Below are 27131 nucleotides of genomic sequence, written 5' to 3' on the forward strand. Positions count from 1 at the left end.
TGCCGGATTTCCCGCGCTCTACTTCAGGTCCCATGTTGGGTCATCGTTTTGCGCAGAACAAAATTATGCAATACTAGCCGTGCCTGCAGCTTCACCTGCGTATTATTCGGTCTATGACGTCTGTTTTATGTATGTACGAGGCACATAAAACTTTAGTCTTCCTTTAATTAGGAAGTGGAATAAAAGAAGAAATCTTTGTCAATTTACTCTATGTCTAAAGTATAAAGGGTCAGTTGATACTTCACCAACTCAGCAGGGAACTAAAAAACTTCCCATACAATAATATTTTATGTTAGCTGTCTAGCTAGCACCGTCTGGTTTGGTAATTGATAGGTTTATATTGTCGCTAAGCTCTGCCATGCCAATTTGCCATTCTTAATTACTTACACGTCTGTATCTGGTTCGAAGGACCATTTCCGTTATGTATGTAATTTGAAAATCTATTTTAATGTTTTAAATTTGACGAACTCATTAAAAGTCTACACCTGCAGGCTGTAGACCCACAATAACTCTTATTTGTTCCTTTACTGCTTTGTGAGTGTAAGTCATAATCTTAATCTGGTCTATATATACAATACAATTAAAAAGGCCTGTCCGTGTGTCTGGCAGACCATGTGGAAGGCCTTTAATAAAAGCAATTAAAACCTCACTTAATATTACGTGGAAACACCTTTGTTATTATTAACGACCATATAAAGCATATAATTTAAATAATCAACCTTACTATGGGCGTAAACAACAAAATTTCTTTTTAATTCACCCGCAAAGAAAGTGGTTAATGCAGTCTCGACCAGTTATAATCTCGAGCAGCACGCAAGACTATACGTAACTTGGCACTCGATACAGCCCTTAAAGAAATCGGGCAAGCAGTCCGCCTTGGAACGGCGAACACCCCACCCGCGCGATGGGCGCCATCTTGAAAAAAAATAAAAACGCTTGCAATAATAAAACGGCATGACACGTGGCGCATCACCATTCGCGCGCATTTAAAAAAATCAAAACGTCAACTAGTGCTTGCAAAATGATAATGTTTCCGATTAGTGATGTGATTCAATCGGTTTTAAAGTGAATATGATACACAATAGGACTGTCTACATTTTGCCAAATGAACTACTGCCAAAGCGGTATGGCAATGATAACGGGTAATATTTTAAATCATGTGTAGTTTTTCTGAATACATTAACAATTGCGAGTCAACTTAGTCATAAGTCTGGCCTTAATAATAATAAATGGCACACATAACGTGTGGAATTCTTAGCAGGTTTTATAGTACAAATACCGTGACCTAAACGTAAAGGCAGCTCGAACTGGCATAATGAGCCATGTCACCATTATTTTAGGGCCAAATGACATAGTAATAATAATAAATGAAGAGCACACTGATTTCTTTTTTTTTTTCAAATATCATACTTTCTAGGCCTGGGGGCTTGGCTTGGATATATGTACTTCTTTGTCTTATCATTGGATGTTTTTAACAAGCAATAATCTTGACTGTATTAATTTAAACATCATGTAACTGCTCATTAGTGAATATTGTGGTTGTGCTCACGCAACTGTATCGTCGAAAAACGTGAGTAAATAATTATATGGTCCTTCGAGCCGGATCAACACGCAATAAAAATGAAAATGGGCAACATTGGACAGAAACCTCAAAATGGCCTGTTTTCTTTCCTCTTTATAGTAAATACAGACATATACAGTCTACAACGCACACTTAAGACTTATGTGACAGATTTAGGGCTTATTTAGACGACGCGTGACGCATGTGAGTTTAGTTACATTGAGGGCTATTACGGTTATATCCAATTCAGCCGAGCCGACAGATCAAATACCGCAATGTACCTAATGAAATTCGCATGCGAGTTCTCGCACTGTCCAGATGAGTCCTTTAGTCTTTAACTACGATTCAGAAAAAAAAACATGAATAGAGTTAGACCAAGCTCAGTTGCAGCGAATTTGATAGCCCAGGCTGTGCAAGTGTTATTTAAATGCCACAATTTCATAGAAGTGTGTTTTAAAATAACACTTGAACAGTCTGGGCTATCAAAACGTTGCCATAGCTTGGTCTAACTCTACATTCATTCGAATCGTATTGATTGAAGAATAATGTAGAACTAAAGAATGGCATTTGTTTTCCAAATTCTAGTTACCCCGGCCAATCCACGCTGCAAAGGTAAACGGAAGCTCGCATGTCGGCGTTCTGAATGCGATACACCGTACACGAATGCACAAACTATACGAACTACACAACTTAGGGCTTTATACACGTTCCATCTTGCTGTAGAATTGAAAGCGACCGACAGAGCTCTATTTGTAAGAATAAGAAATATAGAGTTAGACCAATAAAACAATCAATCAATTAATAGATAACTCTGCAGCGATTGTATATGTGACACTTGCACTGCGTAATGCTATCAAAATCGTTGAATACTTTTCTTGGTTTAACAAATCATCCGTTCCGTAGTCGGGCATCTTTTGCCATTTTTATCGATATATCGAATAATCGATACCCCAAACTACAGAATTTCTTAGATCACAGAAGAACTATCAAATTTTAATATAGTATAGCCTGTAGTAAGATGGATCGGAATTAAGCCCAATTACTAAACTAAGAATGCTAAACACGAAAATGTTTGTATACTGACCCGCCATTTCCTATCTCTATCACACGCTCATAAAATACAATATAATTTGCTGTCTCGCCGAGTCTCCGATGATGCCTGAGGGGCTACCGCGAAAACCGAGATTCGCAAATTGCGGGGATCTGTCTCTTTTACTCCAATGAAGGCGTAATTAGAGTGACAGAGAAAAATGCCCGCAATTTGCGAACTTCGATTTTCGCGGTTATAGCCCTGTGGTCAATGCCTGCAATAGAGATAGAAAATGGCGGGTCAATGTACTTATTAATGTACATATTCTCACTTACACCTTTACATAAAAACTGGCATGGAAAATGAAAGATGAAGTTTTACACCCAAAATCAACTTACCTAAACCCTAGATTACCATAGTAGTGATATCACTGTTGCATTTTGAGATTAAGCAAATGAAGATGAACATAACAAACAAAGCATGATTAACGACAAATTATTGGCATGGTATAAAATAAAGTTAAAATAGATAGATATAAAAAAATAGTTTAAAATCTACCCGTAAATATTGTATTTGCAAATGGTTTGGTAGTAGCTAAGTATGTGTGTCGCGTTGGATTTTTTGGTGACGGCAACGGAAATTACGTAGTACTGGCGATAAATTGCCATTCAGATTGTTATAATGCCTATAATGGCTTTCGATAAAAGGCTGATTTAAAGCTTTTTTTCGTGCAACCTTCAACTTTCAGTATGTCATGAAAATAAATATTATAGCACATGAAAGTTTAGCTTTGCATAGCAGTACTCAAATAGTTACAACATTAGAAATTAAAGTTTTAGACAGTATTATGAATGACGTTATTCTCAGACTAATGGCAGATATATGAGATGTAGTAAGATTTGATATACCTACTAAACAATCATCATATTACCTATAGTGAACTGATCGCTAATCTCATTTCATTTAATGGTAAGCGTAACTAAGCGTCTCAAAACTCAGTAGGTCAAAGCTTAACAGACCGGTGAACCTCCCTGAGATGTCCGTTTACGTCGTGTAAAAAAGAAAGGAATTGAAAAATTCGCACGGTTCTGGCAAGCTTCGGCAGCTCAGTTAGACTCGTGTTCCGTAAGATCGTGAGATCGAATCCTGCCCGAATTATTAACCAGTAATTTAAAAAAGCATCACTTACAGATTCCCCCAAAGCACGAGCACCACACCAAAACCCCCCGCGCGCGCACACCGCCAATCAAAAGAGGAAGACAACCCCAAAGATGAAGACCCGAAGAAACCCAACATCTGCTCCCGTCTCATCGGGAAGTGCAGACAGTGCTGCCCTTGCTGCGGCAAGCCGGAGGTTGACGATGATGAAGTTAAGAATGTGGAAGAGGGCAAAGGTGTTATGAGTAAGCTGAACTGCTGTAAGAGGAAGAAGGAGGAAGAGCAGAGAATCAGGGATGTGGAGAGAGCTGCGGGGAAAGTAAGTTCATATTTAATGAAGAGTTACACATTACATATCGGCTTAAAAGTCGAACAACCCAAGTTACTTTGGTACTTCTTCTTGCTGGTGTAATTGAAGCTGATGTCATTGCTACGTCTGATCACAATTTTGAAAATAGCTAGTCTAGTAAACGAGCGTCCAATCTTTTTACACGCTGCGATTTTCTTTCCATAATGTAATTTTTTATAGAGTACAAAAATTGTCCTTGTCTCTTGTCTCGTCCTTGTCTAATAACTAAACCAATAGTTTAAATTTAGGTAACTCACCCTAAAAGTTAACAATGTTTTCTTTGAATCAGGTTTAAATGGTGCAAAACTACGAAAATTCGTGTGGCTTGGTGCTAATTTATAAAATCCATCTCTTATCCTGGTAAAATCTTTTTACAACTCACATGTTTTTATAACTGTCTACTGTCCACAGGCGGCAATAGAATTCGAGAACGAAACGAAACGCAAACGCAAACTCCGCGACGTAATCTGCTGCTGCGGCCGGAGACGCGTTAGTGACAGCAGCATTTCCGGAGTCCCTTACAGCGTCAGTGAAGATGCGGCGCAAGCTGGGTGCTGCGGAAAAAGACGACCGGCGGTGGAGCGGCGAGACAGTATACTCAGCGACCGACAGCCTGCCACGTGAGTAATAAATATTCATTGCAATTTCTCGGACACCGCAGACATCTGAATCCAGTAAAAAAATAATGGTCAAGGAAATCTGACAGTTTTGTGACTTCGTGACAATAAACCTCAGGGCCAATAAAATATTCGACGTAATTTTGCTGTTGCCGGTGACGAGCCAGTGAAACCAGCAGTTTTGGAGTGGCGCTTGTGTTGTTTGGAGAGAAATTCCTATGCGATAAGTATTTGTTTTGTGCAAGACTGGATTAGGTTAGGTTATCTGACATTTGACAACTGTGAAATAGTATGAAGTTGTCCGTTGACATTTAACATTATTCCCACGCCGTGCGTTGGTGTCGCTTCTATTCGCCGACCACGCAATTCGCACACGAACACCAGAAGAATAACAGATGTTATATCGTCACAAGGAACTGTTGGGCCTTCGTGGGTTAAAACCAGCTAATACTAGCGCCAAGGCAACCCTTTGAAAAGTCAGAACAGCTCTTCGCGTGACTTGTTGTCCCGCAACAACATGTTTTTTTATTTAAATACCACTGCTTTGTAAAAAAAATTATGAGTGATGATTGTGGCCGTGGCCCGACAAACGAGCGAAGTAGCCAATTGGGCTAAACAGCCCTTCTGGATTATAATGTTCAGTTTTTCGGAAAAAAAATACATATAAGGTCAAGTAATTAAAAGTCCTAATCGTCAAAAATTGGTTAATACCAAAGTGGCGCCCAACTCGGAACATAAAAAGTCCCATGTTGGGCGTCATTTTGTAACTTATGGCTTCCAATCCAACTTTTATTTAATTATCCGGATCTAAATCCGGATCTAATGCATGTTTTATACTATTGGAACCCAAATGGCAAATCTGCTCAGTTTTAGGTCCACCTTAACTTTTCACACCAATATTTAAATTAATTAAACATGTATGCTGCTAATAAATCACATTTATCATGGCTGGTTACTGTAACAGTTGCTGCAATAACCGGCTCTGCACGTGGCTGCGCGGGATGTGTCGACGCCGCTCCGAGCACTCCTCTAGCCGCAGGACCAGCCTCTTCTCCAAGAACAAGAGCTTGTCTCCCACCCTGCCACCTGAGGTAAGCATGTGTTGCTGTAACAGTTGCTGCAACAACCGGCTCTGAACGTGGCTGCGCGGCATGTGTCGGCGCCGCTCCGAGTACTCCTCTACAACAAATATATTCCATTAACGGTTTTAACCACGCCGACAGCACCTTGAACGGACTTCCAAAAAAAACAGTTATATAACCCTCCACCAGCTGACCTTAGCACTCAGGCGACATTTCCACGTAAATCATTGACCCTCGCATAATGTGGTGGCCAGTTGACACGCGAACGAAGTCATTCTGTGGTCGCAATGGATATCGATATTGACATTTAGTCGACAGTACACGTGTTGAATTGCTATTAAGATTGTTTTATTACCGTCAAAATTTTATGACGAAAATTAGGAAACAGTTCACAGATTGTTTCAAACCCCTCCGCACTAGTGATTCAAACTAGCTTTTAGGTCAGGTAATAATTTAGTTTTTGGGACTATTAGGCGTTTCAAAACAGATAGAGACAATCTAAAATAGCGAATAAAATGTGCGCCTACTTTGTACTGTTAGAAAATCGTGGCAATAAAGTTCTTATACTATAAGTAATTAAAACTTGTAGTCACCTCATTGGCTCCTGAAGAAAATTATTTAATTATGATGCAACATTCGTGACACAAAGTAATAATAATTGTTGTACAGTCAACGTCAAATATAATGTATACGTTTTTCGCCTTATTACAAAGGAGTAAGGTGCAAAAGTGTAAACATATGGGGCATTTTCTTTCAAAAGGGACCTTATTGTCGATGGCGCTTACGCCGCACAGCGTCGCGCGGCATTGTATTTATATCGGAGCATCGTTTATAATGGCGTAAGCGCCATCGATAATAAGGTCCCTTTTTATAGAAAATACCACATATCTTTGACGTCGACTATACAAGTAATACCACCATAGTTTGCAGAAAACGATAAGGATTAATAAACACGGTGTTTTATTCTTATTACATATTCTTTTCTATTTTTAAAAAGCTAGGTCAAACTTGATAAGATTCAAAGTAGAGTTAGACCAAACTATGTTGGCAGCGATTTTGATAGCTCAAACGGTGCAAGTGTTATTTAAACGTCATAATCTGCTGATAGAAGTTTGACGTTTATAATAACACTTGCACCGTCTGGGGCCCATTTCTCGATAGACTAATATTAACTGTCAAATCGTATACCATGGCAACACACTAATAATAATTAGCTTAATACCGTTCGAGAAATGGGCCCCAGGGCTATCAAAATCGCTGCCAACTTAGCTTGGTCTAACTCTATTAAATAAACAAATGTTTTACACATATTTACACAAGTAGTTCCTAAAATATGGCGCCCAACATGGGACTACTTCAATACCTAGTTATTTATGACACAACTTCTTGGTCCGCAAACTTTTTGATGCATTACTACAGATAACGTCCGGCTGGTTGTATTGCTTTTCGTTGCTGCACAATGTCAACTGGATGTCGCGTGCGGTGCCACCTTTTTTCTTGCCGCGATTCGGATCTTCCGCATACATTAAAAATGTTAAGTGGAAAACAAATGGGATAGGCGAGTTGGGACTTGGGACGTGATTTCTTTCCTAGCTTTTCTTTCTGTTTAAACTGAGGCAAGGTTTTTTTACTCGTCAGACAACTATGGTGTCTCTAATGTTTGCGTTCTACCAAAAAAACCGTCTAGTAATCGCGACAGCACCATTACCCAGGATGGGACGACGTACTTTTTAACCGACTTCAATTTCATAGAAGGAGGAGGTTCTGTATTCGGTTGTGGCTATTTTTTTTAAACTAACTCCTATGCCATTAGGCAAATCACTGACAAATTTAAAGTCTCTTTGTTGTTGTCAATTTTCCACACTACACGAAAAAGTACCTAATACTCTGGCCGACATCTTTTTTCTCTAGAACTTATTTTATGATACCTTTTCTTATGGAACCCTAAAACTACTACTTTCGTTTGTAAATATTATTAGACTTTGAAGCTTCTTTGCAATAAAAGGAACTGGGTTAGCCACAAGGTTATTCAACAGTTCGATATTCAATCAAACATATTATACATATTATCGAAATGAAGTTGAAAGACAGTCAGTGTGTGGTCTACGATAGTGCGAAATAGTTTAAACGGCAAAACATTCCAATATATTTAAATGTGGAAAATTATTGACTTTACAACCCGCGGAAGCATTCGCGACTTTGTATATCAAACTCCTAAATAAATTAAATTTTGAAATTCGAAGCACTTCAAAATGATTTTAGTTTTTCATACTTTGTTGGTAATGTAAAGCTCGTATGGCCAAACTGGGTTAAAATAAAGAAAGCTAACTAAACAACCAGATAAAATCGGGAAAGCTTCAATGTCATCATAAAACAACACAAAACAAAACAACACTTAAATTGATGTTTCCGACTGTCCGGTCCGAGTGACATTCACCATCTTTCTGCAGTTTGATTTTTTTTTTAATTAAACCTCTCGTCCTATAATCATGGGTAAAAATCTCGTTCGTACTGTATAAAACAAAAAATAGTTCTCAATATGCTAAAATACTGATTGATAAATGTGTCCAGGATACTTAAAAAAATAGGTAATATACACGCAAGATTACGGCCTACGGGTTACTCGCGTTCGCTACATTTTAAAAGTCCTTAAAAAAGTGATCACTCATCATGTCGACTCTTATGCCCGTGACTCCGGTCCCGTCCCCGCAGCCCCTGAGATCTTCGAGGGCTCCGTCGAGGGCCAGGGTCGTGCTTATGATGGATTCCATGAAAGCGGACGTCGATTTGGACGAAGATTTGGATGTGGGTATTGACATTATGACTACAATGGATAGCTCTCTTGGATTAAAATAGTTATTTATTTAGTTTACAAAAACCGAATGATTAAACGCACTAATAAGAATCAGAATAATAATATAGGATGCCCGTACAAACTTCGATGTTAAATTTTGAGATACATTTGCTCTAGAAGCAGTTAAGCAGTTGCAAGCTTCAACGTCTGTTTCATGTGTATACTTCAGTAAAGTTTCTTTAAACCCACAGTGAGGGGAGGTCGTTGTGGAAATTATTCTTCATTTCTTATGCTCTGAAAGACGGTCATTGTTATTTTAAAAAGTGTGCAGAAAGTGATACGTTGCTGCACTAGAGCATTTTACTTTCCAAGTACGATTTTTTTCATTTTTTTTACTATAGCCAATTGAAATTTGAAATTTGGTTTTAAATGGATTTGTTATACAATTTCCATTCTGATATTTATCTTCCCATTCCATAAATAATGATACTTATTTTTACCTAAATTGTTAATTGAAAGTATACCCTCAAGAAATGCTATAAAAACTTATGCTTGTCATGTTTTTTAAAAAACACGAATTTTACTTTCCTCGTATCGTATTCGAAATTAGAGTGTTTAACTCGGGTGAAAGTCATTATTTCAAACTCGGACTATTGGCGCTCTCACTGCGTTCGAGCGCCAAACTACCTCGGCAGAGATGAGTGCCTTTCATCCCTTGGTTAATAATCTACTATTAACGATTTATGATCAATAGTATCACAAGAGTGTCGTATGTACGAGAATAATAGTAAACCGATTTTAAGTCTGATAATGTTAAAAAAAAACATCTTTATTGGTCCTAAATAGCCAGATTTCCAGCATTCTCAGAAGTGTGAAAGACTGGTGGAATAAGATCAATCTGTAGGGACCTTCTCTAGCTAATAATCTACATATTTCTACTATTATATTTGAGATGCTTTTTCAGGATACGCGGAAAAAACTTGACCCCTCACTGGTGGAGCACACAAGCATGATGCGCGCTGCCATCCCAGCGCTACCCATCGTGTTGGCCTACTGGTGTCTTTTCTGCAACGTGGTCGTGCCTGGATTGGGTGAGTCGTTTTTGATCAATGGAATAGATATTAACGCGAAGCAAGCAAGGTTTTTTACAAGTCTGTAGAAAAATATTAAACGATGAACGCGCAATAAAGTGAGCTTGTAATGAATTTGATGATGATGATGATGAATGATTTGAACATTAATTATGTATGTAATAAACTGAGATCCATATTGTCCAATTTATCCCTTTTAAAATATAAAATACCTTTTAGTACCCGTAGAATGCTATACATGTCACTAGCCGAATCGATAATTAGTTACAGCTTAAGTAGTTACGGCAGAACTTATAAAACTTACCTGGATAATGTATACAAACTACAACTAAGCCTGATAAAAACAATTGTACCTAACTCGATAAGGAAAATGTATAGAAATGACGAATCGAAGCTATTTGAGTACTGTAAAATAATTAATGTCTATGATAAGTTTAAAATGATGCTAGTATGTGATGAAATCGCTAACTTACCTAACCTTAAAAATAGATCTAGGTCACAAAAATTAAGAAATATCAATATACCAAAGTATGTATTACCGCCTTACAAGAATACCTATGGGAAAAGAACCTGGCAATTTCTGTTACCCGATACTCTAAATTCATGGCCTAATGATGTTAACCAAAATATACTTAATAACACACATAAGACTAAAATAATTTTAAAAAACATGTTGTTATCAAGTACAGGTGCGCGCCCGAGTTGTTTATCAACATCTCGGGCAAACTACTCGTAAATGCTGATTGCTTAACTTACCAGTATTTCCTTAATATTAAATTTAGATTTTAGATAGATACCTAACCGGAATGTAAACGAGCGACAATGGCGGCAGATAAACCGTACGCGGTTTTCGTTCGCTGTTTCCAATATTTGTACATAGTATTTTAAGATTGTTTTTGGATAAATAAATAAAAAAAAAAAAAATTAGGTAATGACTGTTAACATAAAAAATTATCGAAGGAAATGAGCTCACTATAAATTAAACTAGATCCATTTATTTACAAACAGAAAAACTAAATAGCTTTGCCTTCTTTATTTAGCTTAATCATGAATGTTCGTGTTTCAGGGACGGTGTTCAGCGGGATGTTCTGCCTGTGCTTCGGCATCCCCAGGTTCGGGGTTCACGACGGCGCCAAACACAGGATAGGTGAGCAGGACATAAAAAGAAGCTAACATTTTTCAAGCACAAATCGGCAACACAGTTTAAATACTTGAATACTTGAAATCTTCTAAGGGGCTGCGTTCTATCGACATGGCAATAAAAAACCGGCCAAGTGCGAGTCGGACTCGCGTTCCAAGGGTTCCGTACATTAAACAATTTAAACAATGTATTTTTTATGTGAAACGTGAGTGAAATGTCTTTAAAAAACCCGTAGGGGTCGGATCAAAAACTAAGTAATTAAGTCAGACTCACGCTTGACTGCACTTTTCTAATAGGTTTTCCTGTAATCTATAGGTAAAGATCTATTTTGTGTATTTTTTTCAAAATTTTAGACAAAGTAGTTTCGGAGATAAAGGGGGAATGGTCATTTTTTGCCTATTTTCTTGAATAACTTCTAAACTGTTTATCCTAAAATTATGATAGGATTAAACGAACTTACCTGAAGTGAAGTTCAATCCTGATTATATGAAGTATTTAGTCCTGGATAATTTTAACAGTGTAGTAGTCTCGATCGCTGGCCAATCTGACGCGAATTTAGAGTCGCCGAGATGAAAGAAAAAATTACCAACTGTCACGATGACATTCATATAGTTTAGAGTATTCATGCACTAAATGGGAAGTAACCATGGATTCATGGTTACTCGAGGAGGGTGGGGATACCCCTTATCCAGGACTAAATACTTCATATAATCAGGATTGAACTTCACTTCAGGTAAGTTCGTTTAATCCTATCATTATATTCGTATTTAGTCCTGGATAATTTTAACAGTGTAGATGTTTAGAGAAGATAATTAAATAATTTGTAAAAATAAATGTCTCAAAAATCTACCCAAAAACAAGCACTTGTATATTTGGCAAGAATATGTATATCTATATATTATCTATCATGGAAACCTATACCTATCTCTATATTCCATAAAAAAATTAAAATTAAGGCTAAATAAACAAGTCGCTATGAGAAATCTCAAAATATCAAAATCGGCTTTTGAGTTTCCTGGCAAAAAGCAGAGAAATTTTAAAAAATTCTCCGACCAATTACATTAGAATTACCAATAATAAAATTAGGTTTTGAACTTATACTACTTTAATGGGTAAATACTCTGAGAATCAGAGATTTATTTACTGCGTTCAAAGTTTTGAACATGTAAAGATAAGAGTTTTGAGTTTTGATGTAAAGATAATTCATATCTAACAAGAGCAGCAGACAGTAACAGAGTAGTTATCTGGAGCATCCCTTTATGCTTAAAACATTATGTTCACTGGTGAGACCTACCCATATACTATGATCTTTATCTTGACCAATGTGAGACATCATAATTAGAAAATGTAAAGAAAATATGTAATAATGTACCTATATTGCGGTATATAAATATAAAGCCTCCATAAAAGAAAGAAGACATGAGAACTGTCAAAGATAAAGATAAAAGATATTTATTCGTTACTATTTATCTACCCTTTATATTCTTGTTGCTTGTCTAAGACACATCAGACAAGGTTTTAAGACATTATGATGCTATAGTTTTCTCTTATATTATATTTGTTTATTCCAATAAATACATATTTCATTTCATTTATTTATTCATAAACAATAATAAATTGAGTCTAGACAGTCATATTTTCGGGGCATCACCCAGTAAAGGAAAAACGTGGCGTGGCAGTCTTTATTATTATTTTTTCTTCTCTAAAGATTTTAAAGAGTATTGCTGTTTTAAATAAACATAAAAATAAAAGGAACTGTATTATTTGTTGAAACATGAAATATCTAAGACTGTAATTTTACTTTCAAAATCTCAAGTTGATTTATTATTTGTAACATACACCCTTAAGAAGACACTCATTGCTTCACATTCACGCAATTAAGCGTAATAGATTGTATCATGTCCATATTTTAAAGTCTGAATACCACTCTTCTTTTCCCAGACCTGGTGTATCTTGGGAGATTAGGACATGCTCGGAGTTGTTTAAACAACTTTCAACAATAGTACTAATAAATGTACATGGTGATTAAACATTAGATAGTTTATGTTGGAAGGGATTTAAGCACCCTTATTTAAAAAGTTGTTAAGTAACCACTTAACTAAGCTAAGTAAGTAATAGTCACTTACTATGCTATAAGGGGTAATATGTATAAATAATACATCCTACACTTAAAATATTCTAAATTGCTTCCCTATCTAAAACAAGTTTCACATTGTCTTTTAATATATTTTATTTAATGTCATGTTAGAGATAAAGAATCATATCTTTCAATTATTTGTTCTAGTATTTCTCAACCACTACCTACTGAATCTGACAAAAGATTCTAAATGAGTTAGTAAGTAAGCAATTTGAACCGAAACAACCTATAATTTGGTTCAGATAATATAAATTCTTATTATATTGAAAATGTGTGAAATTACCACCACATATGTATGTGGATCGGTCTGTGGCGTTTCCTGCATAATTCCATAATAAAAACCATGAATCAATTACAACATAAGCATTAGCCTTGAGAATCCGAAATACAATGAAAAACAGAAAATGACTATTCTCATTACATATCATAATTATGAGTTATTATGAACAGAAAGTTTGTCTCAAATGCTCTGTTAAATGCTACAAATAACTTCATAGATCAGTTTGGACAGTCTTACTGCTAAAAGGTCTTTCCAACTTCTGTTTGATCTATACTGAACATATTCATACAGAAAGTATATAAAAAACGATATAAATGAAATGCAACAATATGATCTGTTGTGAATTTTATTGTATTTGTGAAATTATTTCAATTCACTACTGATTATATAAATATAATTGATTAATTATATCATTACAAATAAAATAAAAATATATAGGAATTGCTCATTATGGCATAAAGCATATTTTTCTTTTTGGAATCCAATTCTTTTTTCCATCTCAGCTCTATTATCGATAATTGTCTTCATCAGGTCCATCATCATCATCATCATCCCCCAACCGTTTAAAGTAATTTTACAGTACCAAGAGGTATCAAACATTCGAACACTTTGGATAAGAATCTTTCTAGTACATACCTAACTAATAATGTTGTTTTATTTAATGTCTTAGGCTTAAAGTTAGTAGACCCTTCAAAACCAAACAATACCAGGTAACGGGGACACTAATGTTTAAATGTTGGGAAATGTGATATGACTATTGCATAATACCTATAAACCTACATTATTATCTACCTACCTACCTACTTATATAACCTACCTACCTATTTAATATTACTTACATATCCATTAAATTTCTATTTCCTTATCACAAATGTATCGAAATCTGAGCTCGTGCTAAATTGAACCCTACCATTTTGTGAAAGGGTTCCAAGCAATTGTAGGAAAAATGTTGCCACAATTTGCCTTGCCTTTATAAAAGGCCCAAAGTTTGGTAAATAATTTAAATAAATGAGAGTTTGGAGCTTTGGACTTGCTCAGAATTTATAATTTATTGATATTAGACATCCATCCAATGGCTGACTGATTAAAATTTTCTATGTATAGTCTTTGGTATTGTAAGTACCCTTGTTCACCTACAGTTTTGTATTTTATACAACTTACTGTTCATTATCTGTAATTTGAAGGAGGAATAAACTCTTGATTTATTTCAATATATAATTCATATTTCTGAAGGAAATGGAAATTATGTCATGTTCGATTATTTTCATCAAAGGCAATTGGGCTTTGAGAACCTAAAAATTTTAATGCACAACTGACTGGGCTATCCGGGAACATATCAAGAATAAGAATAAGAAATATTATCATAATTTGTTGTGATATTTATATTTCTTGTGAGAGTGGCTAAAATAAATTAGTATTTATATTTATAATTGAATTGAATTGAGTAACCCTTAAAGGGTTATTTTTCCTTATGATATTAGAAGGAATGTATTAGTCAACATGTATGGCAATTTACCAAACTGCCTGCAAAAGGAAAAAAATTCCGTTCTAACAATATGATATTATGAAATTTATGAAACAAGCTTAAGCTATAGGAAGCTTGTAAGAAGTGTTAATGAAAATAGTATATGCCATGAACCCCCAGATTTGATCTTCATAATAAGGCAGCTGTCTGGATCTTGTCCTTATAAAGGCTGATAGCATTCTTTTGCATATTAGTATAATATGAGTAGGTATGAAGACTATGAAGTGCACTACTGAGTCACTTATTTATTTACTGACTGCCTCTCTTCTGGATAAGGCTACAGAATTTTTGATTAGCAAAGGAATAATAAAAATGACATGCCTCAAAAGGGTTCAGCATATATTATAAGTGTTTGGTACATACCTTAATCCAAATATTTTATTCCAGCAGCTTCCAGAATAATGTTATTATTTGTAAACAATAAGTCAGCACTTAATTAGCATACAATACTAGAATAAGCTAGTTGATATTTATGTACACGACACAGGACCCCGTCCATGACTGTGACAAGATGCGCTAAATTTGATCCAGATATTTGGGTTTCTTGTTAGGTCAATCTCAGCTGCTAATGTCATTATAAGAAATTAATTAGCTATTAAAAGACATTTCGTGTATTATCATCCCACGGATGACGTGTTTCTGGTCATATATTTAATTCCATTTTATTATTGAATATTCGGTTCTCTTACTTGTCCCACGGACGAAGGGCTTCTTGCTATGCAATGAGCATAGTAATTGAAGTCATTTTAAAAAAGATCTGACCCTCGTTCCACGAACGAGGCACAATGTCGCCACGCGACATGTGGATATTTTTAAGCCAACATCTCCCAGAATGTCCCACGGACAAAGATAACTTAACACCATGTCGCCACGCGACATATGGGTATTTTCAAGTCAACCCTTAAACAATGTCCCACAAGGACATAGACAAACTCGTCACACGAGAATGTATAAGAACTAGATACAAAATTGTATAGGTATTTTATAATAAAGGGAGGATAAGTACATAAACTATTGTATCACACCTCCAAGTTTCCCCACGGGAACACTTTTAGCACCTTATAGTAGCAAGAATTTGGAAAATGAAGACTGCTTCAATTATCTCCTGATGATAATGTACTTACGTTCCGATATTTTATAACTTTCACTTTCCATGTGCACTTTGCACCGCATATCGTCTTTTTAGGTATAACTGCATTGATTATTACGGGAAAACTAAGAATTACTCAATAAAACATAAATTGTTCATAAAGCGACATGTGCGTTATATGGCGCGCGAAAAAGATATGAATGTCATCGTGACAGTTGGTAATTTTTTCTTTCATCTCGGCGACTCTAAATTCGCGTCAGATTGGCCAGCGATCGAGACTACTACACTGTTAAAATTATCCAGGACTAAATACGAATATAATTAAAAAATATATTTGAGATTCTCATAATGAGCTCTTTCATTTGATATGTGACACAATATAGTTTGAAAAACTTTATTTTTAATTTTCTCATTTACCCCCCGAAAGTGGCCCCGTGTTTATAATTCATTTGTTTACGTTACATGTCCGTATTTGGGTCACGAACTTACATATTAATTTCGTTTTTAATAATTTCAACTTAATTGGTCCAGTAGTTTCGGAGAAAATAGGCTGTGACAGACGGACAGACTGACAGACAGACAGACGCACGAGTGATCCTATAAGGGTTCCGTTTTTTCCTTTTGAGGTACGGAACCCTAAAAAAGTAGGTAGTTTTACGCTTTGTTGCTGCAAAATTGTTGCAAAGTTATACTTTGATAAGTCAACATTGTCAGTAAATAAGTAGATTAAGGTGCAAAATTCTTTCTATAAAGGATCGATCCTTTTTCTACTGGCTGGCTTAAAAAAGCTGGCTCGCCATTGCCATGTTTGACATTTGTCGTGATTTTTTAAATTCATAACTAGCAACACTGCTGATACGACTGGTAGGAATCCCGTGATACCGGAGATACCATATTTATGATATTCATTCCAGTGTTGCCAATGTTAATAAATGAATTATTCCAGGTTCGTTCGTGATCAACTTGCTGGTGGGTTGCGGGCAGCTGTTCACGGTGCTATTCTGTCTGGTGGGGTGGGGCTGGTCCATTTGGTGGGGGGTCATCATGCTCAGAGTTTCCCGTGAGTATTACCAATAGTGGCTCTGTGAGCTGTAGACCTTGCGAGTATATGTATCTTTGCATTAGGACAGGTAGCTTAGTGGTGGCTACGGGCAGCTGGTTAGTGGTTACTACGTTCTATCTGTTGGGATGTGGCCCCGTGACTAGGTATATGATACGAGTATACCATAAACAACTGAACTTTTGAACCGTGCAGTCAAAGAAGAATCTGTGGTTTAAGTAAGTGTCACTAGATGACGCTGACGTTAATGCCCCAGTACACGGTGGTCAAGGATGGTCCATGACACTGTGTACTGGGGCCTTTACGCGCATTTGGCACTAGACTTTTGCAAATTATTTCATTGTTAGTTAGTGGCACTTTGTGAACGATCCCACAGTTAAACACCATTTTAAAAGTATATTGAAATAGTTGTGTATAGAAAGAGCAAAAAAACAGCAAAGCAAAGAGCCCCGTTCATTGGCACGAAATGTTAATGTGAAGATTTCGATATAGACCACAAGATCGCAGACCCTTCAACGCGCACGGTTCCTATTATGGCGACTTGGTGTTATAAAAATAAAATAAAATAAAGTTTTATTTCAGGCAACACGTTATACTCGTACTCGTACAACAAGAACTCGTTTCATCGTTACTCGCATCACAAATGGGGCATTTTCTATGAAAAGGGACCTTATTGTCGATGGCGTTTACGCCGCACAGCGTCGCGCGGCATTATATTTATATCGAAGCATCATTTATAATGGCGTAAGCGCCATCGAAAATAAGGTCCCTTTTTATAGAAAATACCACAAATACTTGCTTTGTGTTTGACCGTCATTTTTTTTTTTTTTTTCAGGTAAATACCGGAAGTTGAAAGCAGAGGCGGCGGAGGAAGAGGCCGAGGCGCCACCGGTGACTTCCAACAACCACACGGCTCGGGCTTAACAAAACCTTTGTTGTAATTGTAACTAACTTTGTTAGTAACTATACCAACTCATTGCCTCGGTTGAATTGCGGCCCGTGGCATTTTGGCCGCTTTGTCACCCTATCTATCTATCTATAAATATAGGGGTGTAAGTCGGTAGGTATAGTTACCACTGAGTAATCTATCATTCCCCTGAAGATACCTAACTAAGAAAGAATGAAGAAAGAGGCTCACTGCTGTACCAAACGAGCTATAAAAGCTCCCGAATGCGATCTAAAAAAAAGTAGCCTATGTTGAAGAACCGAAAGAATAGAGTTACAAAAACATAGAAAAGATTAAACTTAAAAGATGTATTGCCGACGAAATTTTGTCTGTCGGCTGAACATTTGAATTTTAATATAATTCGAAGATTCCCTTTTAATTGGGACAAATCTTGTAGAAATCTGCTGGTCAGACACTTTTTTATCGCATTACAGCGATACTTGTTTTATAAAATCAAAACTTCCATTAAAGTTTTCCCGGCCAATTTGTGGTCTTTTTAATGCATCGTAGAAAAGCACAAGAAAGCCCCAAGTGCTAAGTATTATACACGTATATTTAAGATAGATTAGACTTTTGTATCTGACCAATTAACATTTTTGAATCTACCTATAGATATCTGCCGCCAATATATTTTGACAAGTACCTACGCAAACTACATAATTTTCAGTACGATTGGCAACTGTCAAAGATTTGTATAAATGGCGCCAACATAGGTTTTACCTGTCTCTAGTTTTGTTGTATGAGATTTGGCTTAAACAGCTAGCATCCAGGCCATAAAACTTAAAAAACACTATTGACAGGTAAAGCCCGCTCCATACTCGTGCGCGAATCGCGACGCGAGTGTGGAGCGGGCGTCGCAGATCTGCGAAATCGACTCCACACTCGCGTTCGCGGCTTCGCGCCGCGATTCGTGCACGAGTGTGGAGGCGGCTTAAAACCTACGCTGGCGTCATCTGTAAAGCTCGCTCCAGACTACGCGCCGCGATTCGCGCACGAGTGTGGATGGACCTTAATACTTCGACGGGCCAACCCCACCAACCCCATTAGAAAAGGCCGTACGCTTATCTATAAAAAAAATGAAATAAACGATGTTTAATTTTACTAATTTTAGCCAAATATATTGGTAGGTACTTTATAAATAGGTACCTACACTACGTCTATCATATGTAGCGGACAAGTAATGTAGCAATTTTTGAATTATTTTCGTATTATGCGTAAATTACTGACAATAAGGGATCAACCCTTAATTTAACGACAATGTATTTATATTTAAAAAAATCGGCCAAGAGCATGTCGGGCCATGCCCAGTGTAGGGTTTCGTAGTTACCATTCTGTTAAAATAGCCAAGCGGGGGCTATCAGTAAGTATCATGTAGACATGTACATTGTATTACAAGAATAAGGGAGTACCCTTCTAGCGCTTTGTACGTCTTTTTACTAGAAGATTTTTTGCAATAACTCAAAAACGACTGGACCGATCACGTTCGCTATAGTATTTATTAAGTTTTTGTGTCATGATTGTTTTTTTGACCCATAGTGCATAGTTAAACACATTTATACACATTTTTCTTTCGGAGCGATCATTTCCGAAAATATTAACTTTATTGTTTGTCAAAGGACTGTGTCATTTCCAAACATTGACAGAGTGACTTCCGGTTCGAGCGCCATCTTGATAGTTAGCATCGTGATTAATTACTTTGTTTTTTGCTCATTAATATTGTTTAAAGTGTAATATCGATAGCTTATTATACAGTAAACTAATGTGGTAGTGTGCAGTGAATGGAGAATTAATTTTGAAGCGCGTTTAACCACCATCTTGGAGTCAACGGCCGGTAGTCCACGTGCTTCTTGTAAAGTCTAGCTATCGATTTACAAGAGCTAACAAATCACCGTACACTGTCTTGTACAACCGTACAATTTTTGTCGTTTTTAAACCTCTTAATACCTTGATACTGGCGAAATAGTCCCACTGGGCTGAAGCCATAATTTTAAAAGAAGAAGAAGAAGAAGAACATTGACAGAGAGAATCATACTATCTTTGTCTTACTACTAGCGCCCAAAAGAAAAGGATGAGTATAGTTTTTTTTTTGTTCTTATTTACTGAAAATTTGGTTTGACCAACTATATCAAGAAAATGTTTTTTGGAGACCCTTATTCGTTTTGAAAGACGTATCGAACAATACCCCACACTATTGGGACAAAGCAAAAAAAAACATTTCAAAATCAATTATTTTTTTTATAGTTTTTACTTTACAGTTCTGTCGCAATGCATGAATTATGTATACATGCCAAATTGCAGCTTTCTAGCACTAACGATTACGGAAAAAAGCCTCGGACAGACAAACAGACGGACATGGCGAAACTATAAGGGTTTCTAGGTGGCTACGAAACCCTAAAACGGGAAATGAAAAAGGAGACCCATTTTTTTAATTTTAAAATTTGAGTTTACTTTACTCATTATTGAAAGTATGGAAGTAACAAAACTGACATTAAAAAATATGGAAAAATGGGTCACTTTTTTATATTCCACTACTAATTTAGGAAAAGAAATATTAACACGTGCATTATTCAAAAGTATATTTATTTATTTCTATGTAAACAAAACACACAAATTAAATTAAGACAAGATGTAAATGTGATTGTACGTAAAGTGACTATTTCGATAGTTTAAAATTGGAAAAAGATTTTAATTAACGTTTTTAAATATAGTCCTTCCAAGAATACTTAAATCTTACAATTGCGAAAGGAAATCAGTATTTCATTATTTGCTTATTTTACTAGCAAACTTAGCATGAATAAATTTGATAATTGTTCGGATTTCGATAAATTGAAGATATTGTTTTACAAAGATATTCTAAGTTAAGTTTGAATATAATTCTATAATTATAGTTGCTTATGTACAACGAATAATCAATAAAAATTTACTTTGATCATTTTGTTTAATTTCTATGAAACATGAATGACTAACAATTCAATTTGGCGCCAAATGCTTTTAAAAAGCTATTCAAGACTTAATAAAAACTGCTTGACAAATCCAGATTGCCAAACTATTTAAGAAATACTTAAACAATGACGCACTATTTTTAAATACTAACTGGAATAGCTTGATACTAAAAAAAAATTTATAGCGAGTCAACACTTGTTCGATTGAAAACCATAACATAAAATACTGTTCTATGAGTTAACCTACTGTATATGGGTTGCCAAAGTAGGGAACCCAACATAACAAAACATTTAAGTCTTGCCAACCATTTTCGTTATTAATAAGAGGCACGGAAATTAAAACAATAAAATCAATTTTCCGCGCCTACATTTTCAATAAGCAATGGCAATTTTTGGCCACTCAATAACTTACAAATAAAATTAATACTAAATGTATACTAGTAAATTAATTTAAGAAATAATACGGTAATCTTTATTATAAAACAACCATTCTCCTATCTCTGAACAATTCATAATGTTCGGGCTTCAGTCCCTCTACCTTCGTGTGATCAAACTTTTCTTTCCTCTTCCAATGTACTTGCTGAATATGCCTTCTAACAAAGTATGGTGTATGAAACTTGGTTTCACAGATCGGACATGGGTGGGTCTTCTCTGTGTGTTTCCGTAGGACATGGAATTTACGTTCGCTGGCAGAATTTAGGCTAACATCACACAGATGGCATGGATATGGTCGCTCCCCAGTATGTAATCTTGTATGTTTAATAAGCGCAGTTGTGCTCCCAAGCGTATCTCCACATATAGAACACACCGTCTTACCCTTGCCCATATGTCTGTCTATATGAGCCTTGAGCTTTCTTTTATCTAAGAATCTTTGCTTACAAATGTCACACTCGAACGGCATCACTTTTAAATGATAACGGTTCATATGGGTCTTCAAAACGAAACCATGTCTTGCTCTATAGTCACAATACTGACATTTGTGGCGGTAACTGTGATTTGGATTAATTTCAGCAAAATGCTGCATCTCACGCATATGCAACAAGTACTCCTTTTTCGTTATAAATTTAATATCGCAGAATTGACAATGGTTATTTCTGTACGATTCCACTCCATGTGCATCATTGCAATGTTTCTGTAATTTCAGTTTACCGGTAAATGTTTCTTTGCAAAGCGGACAGGAGTAGGACCGCTTCAGAATGATTCTTTTGGGTTTCTTCGGTACATCTTCATGTGCCATAGCATGTATGGAAGCTTGCATATCGTTTTCAAATTTAGAAGGGCATTTGTCACAACTGTACGTTTTTTCCGCGACTATGCATTCCGCTTCATGCTCATACAAGCTCTCACTCGGAATAACACAGCTACAGTAAAAGCAGATTTTGTAGTCCGGGTGGAATGTGTCAAAATGACTAAAATACTGTTCTCTCAAGTAAAATAATTTGCCACACAATTCACAGTTATCAGCTAACTCATCCATATGTTTTTTATCAACATGGGATATCAGCGTTTGCAGCATAGTTGCGGTATAAGGGCATTCTAAACATTTTACCTTTAGAACATTATCCTTTTTTTGGTCTAAAAAGTGTTTAATAAACTTATCATGCTCACATGATCTTTTCTTGCATTTTGGGCATGAGATTTTATTAGACGGTGTACTTTCTACATTAAGACCTGTTTTAGTTTTGCACAAGCCGCATGTATTTAAATGTGCTAATAGGAACTTTTTATCGCAGAATTCCTTGTCACAGTATCCACACACATAGTTTCTTGTTATTAAAAGCCTTGAAGGACGCTCAATGACATGGACTTTTTCTTTGACAGGTTGGTTATTGTGCCACTTGAATTTCTCAAGCTGTTCAAATCTGTTTCCATTGGAGACTGTTTCTTCCAAGACTATGACAGCGTTAGCGCACGCCGGGTTGTCTGCCATACAGTTGAGCAGGTCTACAGTTTCAGAGTCGAGCTGAGTGAGGTAGTAGTGGAAGTTTTCGGCTCTGGTTTGCGTGGAGCGTATGAATTGGTAGGAGTAAACAAGCTTAGCCTGGCAGTGGTCGCAGACATACTTGCTGAGAATGATTCGGGAACCCTGAAATAATACACAGGACTATCAAGTCATAATAATTAACTTTTATTGGTGGGTGAAGGAAAATATTTAGATGCAGATTCAATTGCTACTTTGGCCACTGAGATCCTTGGTCACTTTTTCATGAATTTCAGTTTATTATTTATAATGTAGTATTACTATTAAATTAAAAAATATATATTTGGTCTAGTAAATCAATAAAGTTACTCCTTTAACTTTGGCTTTATTCTTTATTCCCAAATAAGTTTTATGAGATGCAATGTTAAAAATAGATTTTGCAATAACAAAACAACAACAACAATACAATATAAACTAAACTAAATGTAAACACACAATATAAAATAAATGTGAACCATGAACCAGCTAGGCTAGCAGAAGAGCAAGCTAGGGATAAATGGTGATGATTTATTATTAATATTTTTTGTGGTGCCAAAATTGTACCTCCAAAGAGCTGCTGGAGGTTTTGCCAAACCCTAGGTCAATGAGGCCATGTAAACTGATTGACTTCCCCTTCCATTCTGGTACTACACAGACACACCGAGTGATTAAAATAGTGAATTTTGTGCAATAGTTTAAGAGAGATCAATAAGGGGGAGGCAATGGAGGCATAGACAGGGGCTCTGCCTCAGCTAGTAATTATTATAATTAAATTGAATAATTACAATCTTCTCTCTATGTAGCCTTCATAGACTACACCAAGGCATTTGACAGCATCTCCCAAAACGCAATCTGGAAGGCCCTCAATGACTGCAAGATAAACTCTAAATACATCAACACTCTAAGGAATATATATGAAAACAGTACTAGCAGAGTCAAACTCGAAACGAGAGGAAAAGAATTCAAAATAGGCAGAGGAGTCCGACAAGGGGACCCAATATCACCAAAGTTATTCATAGCTGTGCTACAAAGCATATTCTGTCAACTGGACTGGGATAAAAAAGGAATTAAAGTAATCGATAAACACTTAAGTCATTTGCGTTTTGCAGATGATATAGCTATATTTTCAGAAAATACCAGCATTCTACAAATAATGTTAAATGAGCTGAACGAGGAAAGCTGTAAAGTCGGATTAGAAATGAACCATACAAAAACAAAAATTATGACTAACGGAGCCCCTACAAAAATACACATACAAGGCAAAGAGCTTGAATATGTAGACCATTACATATACTTGGGCAAGAGAATATCTTTCGACACTGACAGCAACAGCCAGGAGATAGACCGTAGAATCCATAACAGCTGGAGGAAGTACTGGAGTTTTAAAGAGCTTCTAAAAGGAAATTACAATCTAAAACATAAGAAAACAGTAATGGACACATGCATTTTACCATGCCTTACAAACGGTTCTCAAACTTGGGTGCACACAAACAAGAACAAATTAAAGATAAGAACCTGCCAAAGAGCCATGGAAAGGAGCATTCTCAGTATAAAACTAAAGGACAAGGTTAACAGCAAGTACATACGATCCAAAACAAACATCATAGATGCCCTCGAGTTTGTGCTGAAACAGAAATGGAGATGGGCCGGCCACATAGGAAGATTGACAGATGACAGATGGACCAACAAAGCCACAAAGTGGCCAGGACCCCATGGCAAAAGGAAGGCGGGAAAACCCATAAGAAAGGTGGTCCAAGGATATTATAGCCACAGCCGGAGAAAATTGGCTAATCCTAGCAAAAGACCGAGAAAGGTGGAAAGATATGGAGGAGGCCTATACCCAACAGGGGTCCTTAAAATAGTAAAAAATGGAAAACAATAATATTAGAAAACTTTTTTCATCATGTAAAACTATTTAAGGAAAAATAAAGGCTTAAATAAAATAAATAAATTACAATCTTAATATACACTGTAACTGAAGCTAATGGCTTTGGTGAACATAATCTTATGAACACGTCTACTCTGTCACGATTTCACACACACAGTGTCATAGCAAAGATATAAAAATCTAAAACCCCTGGGAGTAAGAGCAGGGCCGGATCTAGGGTAGAGCGAGTGGAGCGGCCGCTCTAGGCGCCGGATGGGAAGGGGGGCGCCAAAATGGCAAATGAGAAAAAAAATAGTTTTAAAAAACGCGTGTGACGCGGGCCCAAAATACGGTTCGTTTTGCTTTTGGGTAAAAAGCTTCAACGAAGGGCGACAAAACCCGAATTCGCTCTACCCTGATCAAGGACTCGGGCCGGCACTGAGTAAGAGGTTTCAGGCATTTCGAAATGCTGAAAATTTAGGGGTTAACCTTACCGCGTCATGAAACAATTCGTGCAGTATTTGCCGGAGGGTTAGGGTGCAGGTATATTCGCTCTCTTCAACGAGAGGACAGTTGTCTAGATCGTGGAGCTGCACCGCAGACTCGTAGCAAATTGTGCAGAAGCGCGGAGTATTCAGGATGTTCCGTAACTTCGCCAAAGCGGGCTTCGGTTGACTCGTCGCTGAGAACGTCAACTCGTTGAACATTGCCATGGCGCCTTACACATTAGAATATACAGACGTATTGTTACATACGATAAAATAAGCTAAGTAACAATATATAAAGGATTAAATGCACGAAATCGGCGGTTGCTTGATTGTGAAAATCTCTATCATAAAATGAATGACAATGACATGACACCATGACAGCGTCATTCCACAGACAAAAAATCTTTGACGCTATTTCACCCTCAGAATAATGACTAAAGCAAAGAAGCCGGGCAAAAATAAAAGCTCAGTAAAAGATATCGTATTCACAACACGTTATTACTTTTTGTCTATGAGTGAGTGAGACAACAATCCGCAAGTTCTTTCGTTTTTTTTAGTATTGTCATAAGATGAACTGAGGGAAATGTCAAATGGTCCTATGTGGTTCTATAATATAATCCAGCCAAATTAAATATAAGTTCGTTATTTCACAGGTAGGTGTCAACTGTAACAACTTGACATAGTCGTATTATTTTAGTTGAAATATTTCGGGATGTTTCAGCGGTCATCTTGGTTTATTTTAATTATATTCTTGCTATTCCTGAAAGATTGTTGGAAAACGTGTTGAGTTTTTATTTGTAATGGTTTGAAGTTCCCTTTGTGATAATGTCTTGTGTGATCGAGGGCTGTAAATCGCATACAGGAAGAAAAGAAAATACGCACGAACCGATAACCTTTAATCGGTGATTTTTGTTCAATTTTGAAGAAATTAATTTATAGGACCTGACCCTAAACATAGAAATCGACATATTGTTTATGTAATTATTACTTGCATTCAAGTCTATATAGATTTTTGCATATATTTTCGAACTTTTCTGCTAAGTATGAAAGGTTATATTTTTGGCATAGTGATGTATCGACCTCAGATCAATAACCTATCGACATTTACAGCTTTCTTATAGTTTGGCCCAGGACTGTCTCATTTTAATTGATGAGTACAGTCAAGGGCATAAATATATATACATTCGCAAAGTCTCAAAAATATGTGTACGCTCAGACAATAAAATCGTGTTCACATATTTTTAAGCCATTTGTCTGGATCGATATTTTTGCCTTCGACTGTACCTATAGTTTTCTTTGTTCTTACTTACTGACAGATTGTGTTTGCCAGACTATAGTTTAATACTAAAAACCGGTCAAGTGCGGGTCGGACGCGCGCACCAAGGGGACCGTACTTTTTAGTATTTGTTGTTATAGCGGCAACAGAAATACATCATCTGTGAAAATTTCAACTGTCTAGCTATCACGGTTCATGAGATACAGCCTGGTGACAGACAGACGGACAGCGAAGTATTAGTAATAGGGTCCCGTCTTTACCCTTTGGGTACGGAACCCTAATAAAAAAGACATTAATGATCATTGTCATCAATGTTCCTTTTATTAATATTGTTGGTCACAAAACTTAACTTTTTATTTCAGATTTACAAAGGACGAGGAATAGGGGATATTACTGCAATGTTCTGCCACCAGAGTGCAGCACTAGCTTTTTTAGTGCACCGTATCGTAACTTATTCATAATGTACCTTTAACAGGTTTTTGACAAGTTTTCAGGGGACCTACCGGAAAACTCGAATCCGAAATTTCGTTATCTAGCTGCCTCTTTATCGCTCGAATACGCAAGAGTAAAAGAGATGTTAGATAACGAAAGTTCGAACCGTCTAGGTTCTGAGTGGTAGACTGCAAATGAGATAAAAGCTATATTAGGTACATGCATTAATCCTCATATCAGGCGGCTCTTTGACTCCAAGGATTGCATAATTTTTATACTTTTTAATGATTTTTAGAATATGAAAA

The 27131-nt window shown here is 36.4% G+C and overlaps 2 protein-coding genes across 2 annotated transcripts in view; one reads left to right on the forward strand and one right to left on the reverse strand.

Annotated features, from left to right (window-relative positions):
* Nucleotides 1-18015, forward strand: part of LOC134751864 (protein stum) — an 82412-nt gene extending 64397 nt beyond the window's left edge. Inside the window, exons 5-11 of the mRNA XM_063687382.1 lie at nucleotides 3783-4068; nucleotides 4510-4718; nucleotides 5680-5806; nucleotides 9556-9682; nucleotides 10749-10829; nucleotides 16802-16915; nucleotides 17751-18015. Of these exons, the coding sequence (XP_063543452.1) occupies nucleotides 3783-4068; nucleotides 4510-4718; nucleotides 5680-5806; nucleotides 9556-9682; nucleotides 10749-10829; nucleotides 16802-16915; nucleotides 17751-17839 (1033 nt within the window). The 3' untranslated portion in view covers nucleotides 17840-18015. The remainder of the gene's footprint in view (nucleotides 1-3782; nucleotides 4069-4509; nucleotides 4719-5679; nucleotides 5807-9555; nucleotides 9683-10748; nucleotides 10830-16801; nucleotides 16916-17750) is intronic.
* Nucleotides 18016-21271: 3256 nt separating this feature from the next.
* On the reverse strand, nucleotides 21272-25484 carry LOC134751854 (PR domain zinc finger protein 5-like). The gene is made up of 2 exons (XM_063687358.1): nucleotides 25125-25484; nucleotides 21272-22889 (listed from the first exon to the last, which is right to left on the reverse strand). Exons 1-2 carry the CDS (start codon nucleotides 25341-25343, stop codon nucleotides 21279-21281), a joined length of 1830 nt encoding a protein of 609 aa, XP_063543428.1. The 5' UTR covers nucleotides 25344-25484; the 3' UTR covers nucleotides 21272-21278.
* Nucleotides 25485-27131: the final 1647 nt, after the last annotated feature.

Source organism: Cydia strobilella, chromosome 23 (genome assembly GCF_947568885.1).
Source record: "Cydia strobilella chromosome 23, ilCydStro3.1, whole genome shotgun sequence".
In the NCBI taxonomy this organism is placed as follows: Eukaryota; Metazoa; Arthropoda; class Insecta; order Lepidoptera; family Tortricidae; genus Cydia; species Cydia strobilella.